Source organism: Dipodomys spectabilis, unplaced genomic scaffold, assembly GCF_019054845.1.
Source record: "Dipodomys spectabilis isolate Male_0828 unplaced genomic scaffold, ASM1905484v1 ptg000115l, whole genome shotgun sequence".
Classification (NCBI taxonomy): domain Eukaryota; kingdom Metazoa; phylum Chordata; class Mammalia; order Rodentia; family Heteromyidae; genus Dipodomys; species Dipodomys spectabilis.
In genome coordinates this window covers 12,071,682-12,088,104 of record NW_024870792.1, presented here as the reverse complement: position 1 = coordinate 12,088,104, position 16,423 = coordinate 12,071,682, and the positions used below count along the sequence as shown (strand labels likewise).

The 16,423-nt window shown below is 36.4% G+C and overlaps 1 protein-coding gene across 2 annotated transcripts in view; it reads right to left on the bottom strand.

Annotated features, from left to right (window-relative positions):
• The window catches only part of Nckap1 (NCK associated protein 1), a 95,474-nt gene that overhangs the window by 21,920 nt on the left and 57,131 nt on the right, over positions 1–16,423 (bottom strand). For both annotated transcript variants that reach the window (XM_042688235.1, XM_042688236.1), the window contains exons 18-24: positions 13,996–14,115; positions 12,267–12,406; positions 11,374–11,505; positions 8,764–8,982; positions 8,449–8,579; positions 7,685–7,782; positions 2,087–2,180 (exon numbers count right to left, since the gene is read on the bottom strand). In XM_042688235.1, coding sequence (XP_042544169.1) covers positions 2,087–2,180; positions 7,685–7,782; positions 8,449–8,579; positions 8,764–8,982; positions 11,374–11,505; positions 12,267–12,406; positions 13,996–14,115 — 934 coding nt within the window. The remainder of the gene's footprint in view (positions 1–2,086; positions 2,181–7,684; positions 7,783–8,448; positions 8,580–8,763; positions 8,983–11,373; positions 11,506–12,266; positions 12,407–13,995; positions 14,116–16,423) is intronic.

Below are 16,423 nucleotides of genomic sequence, written 5' to 3'. Positions count from 1 at the left end.
GAGGGAAAAACTGGGAGAGAGCAAGGGAAAGGGTAACATTGTCCAAAAAAAAAATGTATTCATTACCTGACTTATGTAACTAACTCCTCTATACATCACCTTTATAATAACAACAAACTTAAAAAACAAATTATGTAAATATGTGCAATAAAGATTCAATAATTTAGATTTTGCTTTGGTATATCTTAAAGTAGTAAGTCATCAGTGTTACACTAAAAATTCAAGTAAGCAGAGTTTAGATAAAAGATCTTGCACTTTGCCTTGAAAATCTGCAAATTCTCTTTGGAAGTTTAACCAAGTCCATTTTGTTCAACTATACAAACAAGAGAGTTAATAAAGCATTTAAACATTTCAATGTATTTTCAACTTGGTTCTATCTAGAAGGTTCAGGCACAAGATTGCTTATTACTAGGAAAATAGCGGTAAGGCTGGTAAGGCGAAAACCTGACTTAAAAATGAGGAAAACCATCTGAAACATAAGAAATATAAAGAAAAATGACCAGAAAATATAAAGACAGTAAAACTACATAAGACTTTAAAAGTGATTTATTTATCCATACTGTTCTTCTCTACAATATCCAGCCAATATTATTTTTTTTCACTTTATTCTTAATGCAGGTGTTCTAGAAGTTGATCTTTAGTATATTTTAACTTTGTGCTCATTAGTTGTTTTGTTTTTGCAAATTACTGGGCCTTGAACTCAAGGTGTCATACTTGCCAGGCATGCCCTCTACTGCTTGAGCCACAAACTCCAGCCCTTTTTATTCTGGTTGTCTTTTTAGGTAGGTCTCTTCCCAGACCACCTAGTCTGAAATACTATTTATTTTCCCCACCCATAGCTGGGATGACAAACACCTCTCACCAAGCCCAGATTTTGTTTTGTTTTGTGTTTGTTTTTGTTGTTGTGAGATAAGGTCTCAGAAGCTTTTTGCCTGGACTCATCTCAACCAGCATTCCTCCTAATTTCCACCTTCCAATTAGCTAGGATTACAGGAGTAAGTCACAGTGCCTAGGTCGGCTGATGATTATTATTTTTATTAGTGTTGGATTTGAACTCTAGGTTGAACATATTTCAAGCATGCACACTACCATTGGACTATTCCTTCATCCCCAAAGATTATTTTTTACCTGGGAAAATAAGCCTCTTCCTTACCTTGCAATGTGAAGAAGGTTTTATTCAGAATTTCACTCATTTTTTAGTGTTGGAAGAATTTTAAAGTAATCAATAAAGTATATCCCCCAAAATCAATTTCAAAAAGGTATTTGAAGCAGATTTTAAGTTACTTGCTCCAACTTCTATGAAACCAAATCATTTAACAACACTGATAGATGAGTCTTAAATAATCATATTAAGTGAAAGAAGCCAGACATAAATTTTCTAAAGACCTTGGTAGTTTAGGTTTGGAGGCTGAAGTAGGAGACTACTAAGAGACAGGAAAAAATTTTCCTAGGTAATGGACCTATTCACTATCTTGATTGTGCCAACAGTTATACAGATGTATACGCCTGTCAGTAAAAAAAAAAAAAAATTCCTGCCAGTTCTGGGGCTTGGACTGAGGACCTGGGCACTGTCCCTGAGCTTCTTTTGCTCAAGGCTAGCACTCTACTACTTGAGCTACAGTGCCACTTTCAGCTTTTCCTGTTTATGTGGTACAGAGGACTTGAACTCAGGGCTCTACGCATATTAGGCAAGCACTATACCACAAAGATACATTCACAGCCCTAAAACACATTATTCAATGTATTTCATTATATGGAAATTATACCTCAATAGAGTAGATGTTTACAAAGTTACAGGATCAGAAACAAATTCTACTTTACTCTAAATTAATGTAACTTACCATCTATTGGGTTCAAGAACTAATTGATAATGACTTTTCATTAAAATAACTGACACATTAAAAAAATTCATAAACATGTTTTATATTTTGTATAGATCTTCTGATGGCAAAAATGTTTTGGTTCTCGTCGTACAACAGAGTATAGTTTTAAAATATACTGTTTGAATTTATGTTACAAATCTTGGGCAAAAGTTAAATACAGAGTGTCAACATCATATTTAGAAAATGTAGTATGAGTTACTCACATGATAATCTTTTAAAGAGTGCAGCCATCTGGTCTGGTTTATCAAAGCTGGTCCTCATTTGTGTTAGAACATCAACATTCTCCACCACCAGTTTCTGAAAAGAAAGATCTTTGATCAGGCACAGACTTTCCGTGTTGAGACAAGAACATGCATGAAAATGACAATATGGAAAGTAAGAAACTCAAGCCATGAGATCCAGACGCTGTATTTTTGTTTTTTTCAACAAAAGAATCATAAATAATTTATACAGGAATCTTTTTATCAGTTTTTTTAAATCAATGAAGTAGAAGAATAAAAAAATCATCTTATGCTTAGATACAGAACATTAACAATAATAAAAAGCAGACACTAGAGTGAACATATAAAGAGCATCACATTCTAAAATAAAAGAACTGCTAAAGCTAAAAGTAGCCAACAAAACAGTCTACAGTATGTCTTTAGACAATGAGTATATTACCAGATACATACAAAGAGAGAATAACTTGTTGGGGGATGGCACCACTTGACAAGGATTTCATTAAAGCCATGTTTCCAGCACAAATTATAACATGGATATGTAAACTACCTACTTTTCTTCAGGAACCACCAGGAAAACAAAAGAGAAAAGAAAGAAGAGATACATATAGCAGAGGGAAATAAAGAACAGCTGTTCAAGGAAAGTGTAACTCAATAAAAAAATGTTTTTCTTAAAAGCAGCACTGGATGAGCAAATCTGATTAAAAGTTTTAACTAAAATAAATAGAATTTCATTTTGACAGAGATAAGCCTAGACAGTTTGCTTAGCTAGAAGGAAAATGAGTTAGACATTGTACTTTCACTACTACTGGTACTACCACAACTAAGTTCATCATTAGCATACTTTCCTAGTTATGTCACATTTCTGAGCTCTATAAAGTTCTTTTTAAATCAGAATTTTCTTTAGTATCTGTATAATGGCATTAGGCCTTTACTATACATTATAATCATCTAGGGAACTGTGTCCAAAAAAGAAAATATGTATGTATATGTTATGTGTCTATCTCCAGACTTCATATCTCAATATCTCCCCTTCAACTATAACCTAAAACAGGGCTCTCTACGCATTTAAATTCTCTAATTTAATATGATGATAGAATAAAAACAGAATAATTGCATAAACTACCAATGTAATAATACTTTTTAACAAAATGAGACATATCAAGTGAAACAAAAAGGAATGCTTAAATTTTTTTTTTTAAACAACTAAACTTTATTTCTAATTTTTTAAAAACAAAACACATTACAAGTGATCACAAAGCTTTCCTCCAAATTACATTCTGTTTCTGGTCACCTGACAGGAGGAGGAATGTTCAGAGGTCCTCAAACCACAGGACAGTAAAAGCTGACAAAGAGAAGATTACAGTATGAGCGGTCACTTGCAGCACAGTAACAGTGGAGTATGTGAACACAATTACCCACAGGTTTTCTGATGCATAGTGAGTACCTAGCACAGCTGACAATACTGAAAGGCAACATGCCCCAGGATAGGTACAAGATCACAAACATGTTCAGCTAACGTGAGAGTGAACTCCTGGATCCATCAGCATGGACATATTAACAGCTGAGAGAGAAGATGCCATGCCACACACAGGTGGGCTGTCGGCAGTGGGGGATTGGCACAGCATGATCAGTCACCTTCATCTCTCCTCTGCCCCCACCCTGAGTGAGAAGATCAGGGCCTAGACAGGAAAACAGGAACGTGTATCTGTATATAGCTAGCTAGAAGTCTCCCTTGTGATGAGAATGAGCCCTGAATCAAGGCCAAGCAGAGTTTTAAGTGTGTGCAGACTGCTTGGTTTCAGAAGAGAATGCAGGCTTCTAAGACAGAGCACAGGTGTGAGTTAGTAATACCAGGCCTTTGAGTTGGACTCAGAGCCAAGTTAGTTCTTGCTTCTTGGTAATACTAGGACTTAGGGTTTTGTTCTTATTAGCAAGTATTCACCACTTGGACCATGCCCCAGCCCCAAGGTTAATTTCTAACTGTAGCTGGAAACGCTACTTAGAACATGATGGTTTTCATAATCTTGTGGTCAGGAACCTTAGCATTAGCTGCTGCTTCCCTTCCTCCCTGCCCCTGCGTGGAATCCTAAGGGCTCCAAACTAGCCACTTGTCCCAGTCACCATCAAGGAAGCAGTGGGTGCTGATTTACCTCACCACCCCAGGGGAGTGAATGGTTGGAATGTTTAAATTTTTAAAAATTTACTTGGTATTGTACTAAAAAGAAAATATTAACCTCCTAACATACATTTATATTTCTTATCTTTTAAGATCCCATCAAGAGCCAGGCACTAGTAGCTCATGCCTGTAATCCTAGCTACTCAGGAGGCTGAGATCTGAGGATTGAAGTTTAGCCAGGGCAGGCACGAAAGTACTTGAGACTCTTATCTCCAATTAACCACCAGAAAACTGGAAGTGGTGCTGTGGCTCAAGAGCTGAAAGACAGTACCTAGGCCTAGAGTTCACGCCCCACGACTGACAAAAAAAAAAAAAAAAGATTCTATGAAGAACTAGAATTGATCTGCAAAATGCCAAAATAATTCTTTTGGCAAGACTGGAAGAAGAAACTGACTTAAAAGCTACAACTCCAAATTAAACAATCAAAAAGTTTTTGTAGGAAAGAAGACTGGCTGTTTTTTCCTCCAGAAAGTAATAAATGTGTTTCATCAGGAGCACACATGTGTGTTGGCTTTGTTTGACACAACCATCAAAAATAAAGAAGTTCTGCTTTTCATGGTTCTGCATTTTTGGAGAGGGGAGGTTTTACAAATTTACTAACTGAAACAATTCCTCAGCTAAAACAGAAACTAATTAAGCTCACTTTTAAGATAAAAAGAAGCTGCTACATGATATTTAAACATTAAAAAAATAATAAAAGGAAAACAAATATGTCACAGAGTAATCTTTTTTTTTTTTTTTGGGGGGGGGTCCGGTCGTGGGGCCTGAACTCTGGGCCTGGGCGCTGTCCCTCAGCTCTTCAGCTCAAGGCTAGCGCTCTACCACTTGAGCCACAGCGCCACTTCTGGCTTTTTTCTTTTTGCTTATGTGGTGCTGAGGAATCGAACCCAGGGCCTCAGGCATGCAAGGCAAGCACTCTACCACTGAGCCACCTTCCCCGCCCATCACACAGAGTAACCTTAAAAATGTAAATTTCCTCAAGCTCTTTACTAATTTCAGAAAGTCTAAAGTGTCTTAGAAGTACCTAAATCCTCTGCTGAAGCAAGTATGAGTTATCAACTTGCCAGTTATTTTATATATTTAAAAAAGAATAAATTGGGCTGGGAAGGTGGCTCAGTGGTAGAGCGCTTGACTTGCAAGCATGAGGCCCTGGGTTCGATTCCTCAGCACCATATAAGAAAAAAGAAAAAAGCCGGAAGTGGCACTGTGGCTCAAGTGGTAGAGTGCTAGCCTTGAGCTGAAGAGCTGAGGGACAGTGCCCAGGCCCAGAGTTCAGGCCCCACGACGAAAAAAAAAAAAAAAAAAAAGAATAAATTTTCATCCCATTTTCTGAAATTTTTCCTTTCAGGATTTTGCCTTTCAGAAATGTTTCCACTTTGTGGCTATGCATGTCCCTAAAATTCAGCTCCTTTCAAAGGTTCACTGAAGTCAAGGAGGGAAAAAAAGGCATAAGCCTACAATGAAAAGGAATCAACACTGTAAACAAGGCCTAATAAGGGATAGTTGTACTAGATTAGCAAGTACCAGGCACAGGAGATATAGAGTATCTTGTAAAACATACAGAAAATTTAATTCAGGTCTCAGGATACAGGAAAGGATGAAGGCAGTAACATAGAAAGGATGAAAAGAGGATTGTTATGATATGTCTATATGGGCAGTGGTAGTGAGTTGCATAGCCACTGCCTCTTCATTTTAAGAAGCGTTTGTCAACAAGGAAGGCTCTGAACACAGAAACAGAGGTGGCAAGAGATAGAATAACTTAAGAAACATGGTGTACCACAAACCAGGCCACACAGAAAGCTACCAGCACAACCATGTTCATCACAGCATTCTTTACAATAGCTAAGATATAGAATCAACCCAGCCCCTCAGTGGACCAATGGATCAAGAAATTGGTGTATATATACCTAATGGAATTCTATGCCTACACTTAAATAATGACATTGCCCATTCGTAAGGAAATGGAAAGACGTGGAAAAGTAAGCCAGACCAAAAGAAACATAGGCTGCATGGTTCCCTGCATTTGTAATAATTAGAACGTGCCAATAAAACTACAAGTAAACAAAAAAACTACACTTGGACATGGATAAACAGCACTCTAAACATTTACACAGTGAGAACTAGGAAGGGCTCAACAGCTATGTGCATATGACCATATAAAATAATGCTTATCAGTTTTCCTTCTAGCTCTCCCTCCCTTTGGTTTATTCTCCTTTGTCCCTGTTTTTGATTTCTGTACCCTTTGTCTTGTATATGAGTTTATCTGATTTGTGAAGGGGAAGCACAGAAACAGTGGGAAAAAGGGTGAACCAATTCAGTAGTGATACTTACTAGACATTATATTGGAAATGAACTATACAGCTTGGGAGGGAGAAGGGGTTGGGAGAGGAAAAACAGGGAGAAAATGAAGGAGGGGGCAACACAAAAAGAAATGTACTTTCATTATCTGACTTATGAAACTGTAACCCCTTTGTACATCATCTTTACAATAAAAATTTTTAAAAATTTGTAAAACATTGGGCAATTCCAAGTAATTAAATTCTTAGGACTAATTATTCTGCTTTGAAGACCCTAAATGATGAAAACACAATGACAGGAATGTGAGGACTACATATGCAGCCTTTTAAGAATGCTAATATTAAGGTAGGGAGCAGTAGTTCATATCTGCAATCCTAGCTATTTAGAAGCAGAGATCAAAAAAGTTCAAGGTTCAAGGCTAAGCTGGGCAAAACATTAGCCAGATCTCATTCCAATCAAGCATTAGTAGCATACTCCCAGCTACAAGGAAGTCTGTAGACAGAAAGATTATGGTCTGAGGTTAACCTTAAATAGAGAAAGCAAGACCCTACTTAAAACATAACTAAAGCCGGGGCTGGGAAGGTGGCTCAGTGGTAGAGCGCTTGCCTTGCATGCCTGAGGCCCTGGGTTCGATTCCTCAGCACCACATAAGTAAAAAAGAAAAAAACCCAGAAGTGGCGCTGTGGCTCAAGTGGTAGAGCGCTAGCCTTGAGCTAAAGAGCTGAGGGACAGTGCCCAGGCCCAGAGTTCAGGCCCAACGACCAGACCCCCCACCCCCCCAAAAAATAAAATAACTAAAGACGAACAGAGTTGGGGGTACCATCTCCATTTTGGTGTGACTTATCTGGTAATGACTATTCAAAGCTGCTGTTGATATTTCTGCAATGTTTTATAGGTATTTCCTGTTTAAAAGGGTAAAAACTAAAGTTGGGCATGGTAGCATCTACCTGTGATCCCAAGCATGAGGATCACAGTTCAAGACCATCCAGGGCAAGATCCTGTCTCAAAATTGAAAAGTGAGAGGAACAAGGCACTGACTTTAATCCTCAGTACCATAAGAAAAAGAAAAGAAAAGGGGAAAGAGTTAAGATGAATAAAGATATTACCTTAAGCTCAGCAACTTGTGATGAAATATGCCACATAAGGCTTTCACTTAGAAACTTCATACCATATGGACCAAGTAGTTCTGATAATGACCTCATTTCTGAAAGAAATGCAATCAGTTTTATAATTGACAGAGCAAATACACCAAGAAAATGAATTATTAACAAATTGAAATATCCCATTATAGAAATGTCAATAGGGGCTGGAAAGGTGGCTTAATGGTAGAGTGCTTGCTTTGCACGCATGAGGACCTGGGTTCCATTCCTCAGCACCACAAAAGCACAAAAAGCTGGAAATGGAGCTGTGGCTCAAGTGGTAGAATGCTAGCCTTGAGCTGAAGAGCTGAGGGACAGTGCCAGGCCCAGAGTTCAAGTCCCACAACCGGCAAAAAAAAAAAAGTCAATATAATATCTTGTGATAAGTTTCTGTGTTTAAAAAAAACACAGAGGGCTGGGAATGTGGCTAGTGGTGGAGTGCTTGCCTACCCCCTGGGTTCAATCCCTCAGTACCACATAAACAGAAAAGGCTGGAGTGGAACTATGGTTCAAGTGGTAGAGTGCTAGCCTTGAGCATAAGAAGCTCATGGACATTGCCCAGGCCCTGAGTTCAACCCCCGGACTAGCAAACAGAAATACACACACACACACACACACACACACACACACAATGCAGAAGTCTCAAATATATGACTATATATTATATACAAATGAAGACACAACAGAATCTAAAGCTAAAATAATAAGACAAAGTAACTCATGTTACTCACCTGATATGTCAGAATATTCTTCCGCATTGAATGTTAACTCATTTTCTGTAGGTAAGTTTACAAATGCTTTCATTGCAGGGAAATAGGCTATATGGCCATTGCTGACTTGTCTTAACAAAGTTTCCAAATACCTAAAAGAAAAGTGAATTTATAACTGAGAAAGGTGACTTAATTAAAAAAATTTATTATAGTATACATCCTGCATTTAAAGTTGACTGATAACATGAATGATCATCCATAAAAAGTTAATTTTCCTAAATAGTTCAAGTACAAAAAAACTTTCTGTCACTCCAAATTTTTAAATGTGTTCCTTACCAATTTGTGTATAGGCTTGTTATGGTTGGCTCTCCATGACTGTCTAAATGTTGTGTTTGTTGAAGAAGAACATTATTAAACACCCTTGTAATATCAATCTGCACATAGTTTTCTATTGACTGGAGTACGGTCATATATGCTCTTACACTTGTCAGAAGCTCTGATGGTTTTGCGATTTCCTGTGTGGCTTGATTATACATGGTCATCCCAACAATTGATCTGCAAGAGGCAGGAGGCAGGGAATAATGAAAGACGTATGACTTTTCCATTTAATGGAAACAATTCATTCAACTTGATAGATAATAGCTAGAAATATAATCTTAAAAGCCATGAGATTACTGTTGTCATTACCATACCAGCAACCTAAAAAGATGATACTTGAAATAGGAACACAAATGATTTAAACACTCTTTAAGACAAGCACAGTATCGAAAGTGACTTAAACATAAAGAAAGCTTTAAAATTTGTTTCACATGACAGCTGTAGCAAGAACAATTAAGCTATTTAGCCCATAGCATATACTCATTTGGGCACTTTTTGCCAGAAGTTTTTTTTTTTAATATTTTGTGCAAATTAACTACAATCCCTATATTTAATACTAGAAGGTTACTAAAACCATCATTTTACAAATAAAAACACAAGACTAATGTTTAGGATACAAGTAAAGTAAAAGTTCCTTTGTTTGGAAGTGAGCAGTCTAGATATTGACCCCAAGTCTACTTGATTTATTGCTCTCAAGAAACTGCATCACAGTCAAAACAAGGCAACAACTTCATTGTTTTAATCTACTCATAGCACACTAAAACACATATGTCCTAAGAAGACTGCAGAGGCTAACGGGAAATACAAGATCATTTTTCTACATCAAGACACTCCTATTTTACTTTCTGCAAAAGGCTTCCTCAGGTATTCGAGATGTATATAGTTATAATTCTATTTGTTGAGATGGATCTTTAAGGACAATAGACAAATCTTATCACTAAAAAGAGGCCCAGATGAACCAACTCAAGATGAAAATGACTATTCTTGTATGTATCCCCTGAGTCAAAAAATGCTCAAGACATCAGCAAAACTCAATCTACTAATATACACAAGCTATTTGTTCTGGAATAAACATCTTTCCTAGGTAAACAAAACAAGTTGTTCCCTTGCCTTGGTCCTGATCACTAAACAGGGGTTTAGTATAAAGAACATTTCTTTTCCAGGGAACCAAACTGTTTATATAAGGAAAACAAGTGAGCTGTAAACTGAACCCTTCCTTCTACTCACCAATCTTCCACCCTCATCCAGTTGAGAACAATAAACATCAGAAGGCATAATGTCCAACTATTAGAGCATTTCGAGTTTTACTGTCAGGATGCCTGCCTCACTAAGGAGAGCAAAAGACACTCTTCAACACCAGCCTTTTCTGCCTAGCTAACTGATGATTTAAAACTCAGTTTAATTACCATTTACATACTTCATATTTTATTCTTACTGTTCATCTTAAACTAACATTGTAAGCTTTATTCTACCTCCTTACTACTTTACATTACTTTATCACAGTTAAGCATATGACAAATGCAAAATTCTGAGCATTAACAACCACAGAAACTTCGACAATTATAAGTTGCAGTGCCTTTCAAGAAAAAAAAATCAAAATAAATTATCATTTTCAGTAATATGTACAAAAAGCGAAAAGCAACATGAGGGAGTTCTCAAGTTATTCAGTCAAGAAATATGTATGTTGCTCACAAAATTTAAATCAGAACGGAGCTGTAGCCAGGTGTTGGTGCATCACGCTTATAATCCTAGTTACTCAGGGGCCTGAGATCTGGGCAAGCCAAAATAAGCAGAAATATCTACAAGGTTCCATCTCCAAAATAACCTGCAAAAAGCTGGGCTGGAAGACTGGCTCAAGGGATAGAGTTAGAGTACCAGCTGTGAGAAACCAAATCAAGTGAGTGTGAGGCCCTGAGTTCAAGCCCAAGTACTGGCAAAGAAGAAAAAAAAAAAAAAAGTTGGGCTTTCAGTGAAAACCTACTAAAATAATAGCATACATGTGAATTCAGAACAGATGTAAAAGTTCAGCTAGTCCTGAGGTTTCTAAGCACTGACTGTAACCTACTTATTACAAGGTATTTATGTAAATGCACAATTCATTATAGGCATGCATACATATAACAGTTTCCCAAAGTTATAATTACTACATGGAATGTACTCATTTCTTTTTCCTTCTTTCTCCTCCCACTTCTTTTTTAGCAACTTACTAAACCTATTTCATGACATTATTAGCTTGCAACATTCAAACAAATATACTGATTTGTTCCAATCATTCATCTTGCAGTTGAGAAAGCTAAGACTCAGAGACATTAAATGAATTAGTCAATCTTACTAGGTTGTTACTATGCAACAGTAACAAGTATATAGTTAGAGTTGGGGTAATTTAATTAATTCTTAGTTTACTATTTTTCATGCTTCCCAGATTATTAGTCTTTATACTATACCAGTTCCCTTAATATTTTTTCTTATAAAGGAAAACACTGTATAGAAACACTGTATTAACAATTAAAATAACAAAATCATTACTGAACCAACAGGAAAAAAAAAACTGTTTATACTCTTTCTTACTTAGTAAAACGGATTTCCAGATGAGAAGTCAGGTATTCTCGTGGTGTAAAGGTATGTTCCCATACCACCATGTTTGGTACATAATTTATAGAGAAACATAACTCCGAAAGTGCAGTGTGCAATTTATCAAGGCTGAAAAACAATCAATAAACAGTAAATAAAATGCTTCATCTGTTAGCATAAGCAATGCAAAGTTAATTTTATAAACATATCAGAGCTTATTTGGAGACATTATTGGAGAATTTGATTTTTTTAGCCTTTTAAAGTAGAAATCATAGGCATAACTTATGGAAATTTTTAAAAGAGAACTTTATCCATTTCTACACTCAATTAATGATTATACTGACTTAAGACAATCATTTCCTAGTGATATTAAAATTTATTATAAGAGAAGGAACCATGCAATGTCTTGCTCAACTTAGGAAGAAGTAGGGATTTAAACAAAAAATACTGACACAGTTTCTCCCCATGCTTCCCTTCCAAATAATCAAATTATGCAGAGTCCTGACTGCTAACTGATCTGGTATTTCTGTTCTGAAATAATAATATGAAGTATGCTGTACCATATCACAACATGCCAAAATAAAGTCTTGGTGATTTGATTTTAAATAAATTAAAATTTTTACATGGTTTATAGGGTACCTCAGAAATTTTTCAGACAAAATTTTTGTCCTTCAGTATCCAAAGTATTAAGACAGAGACTATCTACCATATATTATCTCTTAAAACTAAAAATCTAAATAAAGCACTTTGTAATCAAGTTTGCAAAGATTTTTGAAAGGCAACTGGCTGGAAAATAAATATTATGCAACTTCTACCATTGCCTCAGTATCAATGCCACACAGGGGAGAAACGTCTTATAAGATCAAAAAGAATAAAAGTAGATGGCTTACTTGGTTACCACCAGCCTGTTTTTTCTCATGCTTTCAACACCTGGTTTTTCCCTTTCAGGTTCTCCTTTCTTACCAGTCTGTTTTTTTGACTTCTTATTCACTGCTTGACTGATGGTTTTGGCACAATGCTTAGGGAGCAACTAAATATTAAAAACAATATTTTACATAACAGCAACTGCTTTGAAGGTATAATAACCACTGAAGCAAATCTTAGCTGAATCCAGACTATATAGCAAATACCATGTGAGTAATAAGGAGACATACATGTATGAAGCATACCCAATCCAGCTTGGGTAGCCCACAAAACATGGTAGAAAACAGAAACCGGTAAATCTGGTGTGAACAAATACTTCCTCGAGATTATTTCAAAGTTCATTCAAGTTATTCTCAGAACCTTAGGTGGGGATTTTTGTTCTATTCACAGATAAATCGCAAAATGTTAGATGCAACAGCATATTATAGGTACCTAAGAAGTATTTATTTGATGAATAATTATTAATTTAAAAACACTATAAAAGTTTATTCAAGTTATTATTTAAAGGATAACTAAAAGCATACCAGGTAAGCAAGGAATGAGAAATAATAGTTACTAGGAGTAAATGGCCTGTTAAGTAAAATAATCTCAAGATATGACACACTTCACTTCTAGAAAACTACTAGGGGTAAAGCATAAACTGAAGGATAAAAAGTACTAGTTTTGAGGTCAGGAACTCCTTCATGCAAAGCCAGAGAGGTAGAATTTTAAAGTGTAACAATCCCAAAGACAATAACACAACAAAAAGAAAACCAGAATCACAACTGAAGAGATTTTTTTTTTGGCTTTGAAAAATGAATTGGTGGGTGGGGGTGCAGGGGGGGGAGGATGGGAAGGGGAAACAAAGGAGGAGGCTACAATGCTTGATAAGAAATGTACTCATTATCTTGCCCATGTAATTATAACCCCTCTGTACAGTATTTTCACAATAAAAAAAATTTTTTTAAATGTATTAGCACGTATTATAGTTTCAATGTAACATTTCCATATAATGTACCTTGATTAGACTCATCCCCTCCATCACTCTCTAATTTCTCCTGTCCCCTTTTAGTGTGTGTGTGTGTGTGTGTGTGTGTGTGTGTGTGTGTGTGTGTGTGTGTACATGTTATAACTATATTATACCTATTACATAGTTATATCAATATTTATTTATGATATAAATATTATGATAAATATTTAGTATTTATATGTAATATATATCACCAACTATGCTTAACTGCAAGAGTTCATAATACTATAAAATAATTTACTAGTTACTGAGACAATAAATACAAAAAAAAACAAACATTTCTTTTGCCTTTCCTTTACAAACTATACCACGGAATATAAGTACTGTAATAAATGATAAAGAAATCTTTTTCAAAATGTATCACAACTAATATATGTAAAAAACACATACAATATTTGTTACCACCAATGAAATAGCAGAATCAGGTGCTAACAAAAAGAATCCCAAATGTAACTAGACATAATGTGTCTCCTATGAAAGAACACAAATCTGTACAGTCTTGCTAAAAGCTTTGTATTTGTAAAAAACAAAAATTATACCTGTCAATGGAATTTCAGAGCAAGAGATAAAGGGGTTCTATTGAGAATTTGAGAATTAAGAAAGGAAAGTAGACCAGTAAGTAACAGCTCATGTCCTTGCCTTCATGGTCAAATTTTCTATCTGTAAAGAAACATTTAAATTATTACCTGGTCACTAAGAGTACATTGTTCTGTGCAAATATCAGTGATAAGATTTCGAGCTTGTTTGGCCATTTCATCCAGGAACATATTACATAAGGAAAGACTGCGATCTCCAATATGATGCCGCTGGTAAAGCACAAGTACGGTAGTAAAAATTACAAAGTAGTTTGAATTGTAACATGTTTAAATAAACATGAAAATTTAAGTATATGAAGTTATAGATTTCTTTTCTCTCTTGTGACAACTACCTTACTACCCTGCTATTTTATATCTGTATACAGTTAACATAAAATATAAGAAGTGATTACATAAGAAATGTATAGGTAGAAAGAATCTTCATTTAAAAACTATGCATTTAGCCGGGCACCAGTTGGTGGCTCATGCCCGTAATACTAGCTACTCCGGAGGCTGAGATCTGAGGATCAAGGTTCAAAGCCAGCCCAGACAGGAGAGTCCGTGAGACTCTTTTTTTGGGGGGTCCGGTCGTGGGGCCTGAACTCTGGGCCTTGGCGCTGTCCCTCAGCTCTTCAGCTCAAGGCTAGCACTCTACCACTTGAGCCACAGTGTCACTTCCGGCTTTTTGCTTTTTGCTTATGTGGTGCTGAGGAATCGAACCCAGGGCCTCAGGCATGCAAGGCAAGCACCCTACAACTGAGCCACCTTCCCAGCCCCCGTGAGACTCTTATCTCCAATAATCCACTCAAAAACTGGAAGTAGCCCTGTGGCTCAAGTGGAGCGCTGGCCTTGAGCTGAATAGCTGAGGGACAGTGCCCAGGCCCAAAGTTCAAGCCCCACAACCAACAAAAAAATAAACAAAACTATGCATTTAATCACTGTGGAGGCAAAGACCTGGGAGGTTAAGACAGGAGGAACACAAATGTGAAGTCAGCCCAAAGTACAGAGCTATACCATGTCTCAAAACAAAACAAAACAAAAAAACCCCACAACACTAACACCAGCAACCCTCTGGATTTAACCTTCCAATTCCATAGTCTTAATTACAGTAACACATTTAAAAAATTAAGCAAATAATGTACAAGAACAGATTTAAATCGAGATTTTCCACCATACTTATCTCTTTTAAAAATTTACATACCATGTATAAATTCTGTCACAATTTGTAACACTAAGGACAAAAAGGAGCGTAACTATTTAAATAAAAATGTTACAAATCAACTTCAGGAAATAAATTCATAAAACATTCAAGATTTCTAAAATCAGTCTTCCTTTCACATGGCACAGAAAAAGAAAAACTGCTGGACATGTATTCCTTGAACACAAAGGGAGAAAAAAACATTATTATAAATGCTCCTTTGAGTAACAACAGATGTTACCCACACTTAAAAGTAGGGATGAGGGGCTGGGAAGGTGGCTCAGTGGTAGAGTGCTTGCCTCGCATCATGAGGCCCTGGGTTGGATTCCTCAGCACCACATAAGCAGAAAAGGCTGCAAGTGGCACTGTGGCTCAAGTGGTACAGTGCTCGCCTTGAGCTGAACAGCTGAGGGACAGTGCCCAGGCCCAGAGTTCAAGCCCCACAACTGACGACAAAAAAAAAAAAAAATCTAAGGGACTAAACACTAAGTTATTAAAAAATTACATCTTAACTTTAATGTTTACTCTTACCACTTATAAAATGATACTTTTTTTAAAATATGACAAAAATATTTACTTACTTTCAATTGACAAATGACAACTGTGTAGACTTACTGGAGAAAATTTAACGTTATGTTTTTATTATTTTCAGTACTGAGGATTCAACCCAAGGTCTTACACATGCCAGACAAGCATTCTGCCATTGAGCTGTTGCCCACCCTTCTCCACAATAAAATTAAGATCTGTGTAGATTACAGAAAGTTGCAATTAAGGTAATTAACCTATCACTTGAATTTTTTTATGGTGAGAACAGTAAAAATCTATTGTTTTTTGTTGTTGATTGTGGGGCTTGAACTCAGGGCCTGGGCACTGTCCCTGAGCTTTTTTCTCAAAGCTAGTGCTCTACCACTTTGAGCTACATCAACACTTCCAGTTTTCTGGTGGTAAACGAGATAAGAGTCTCACAGACTTTCCTGCCTGGGCCAGCCTCAAATAGCTAGCAATCCTCAGATCCAGCTTCCTGAGTAGCTAGCATACAGGCATGATTGACCAGTGCCCAGCTATAAACTGCTATTCTTTCTTTTTTTTTTTTAATCATTCCTTACTCTCTCCATTGTGGTATAATTAGTATAAGCAACTATTCTATCTGGAATTGATCGGAGTATCTTAATTAGACAGCTGCTTCTACTCTCGCTTGCTTATGGAAATCTTTTTAAATTGTACATCAAATAATAAACATCTATTCTTTAAGCAAGTTAAAAATACATTTTTTTTGTTTTCCAAAAAGATCTTGTTAGGTAGCTTGAATTAGCCATCATTTCACTATTCAGCTAGCTTGAA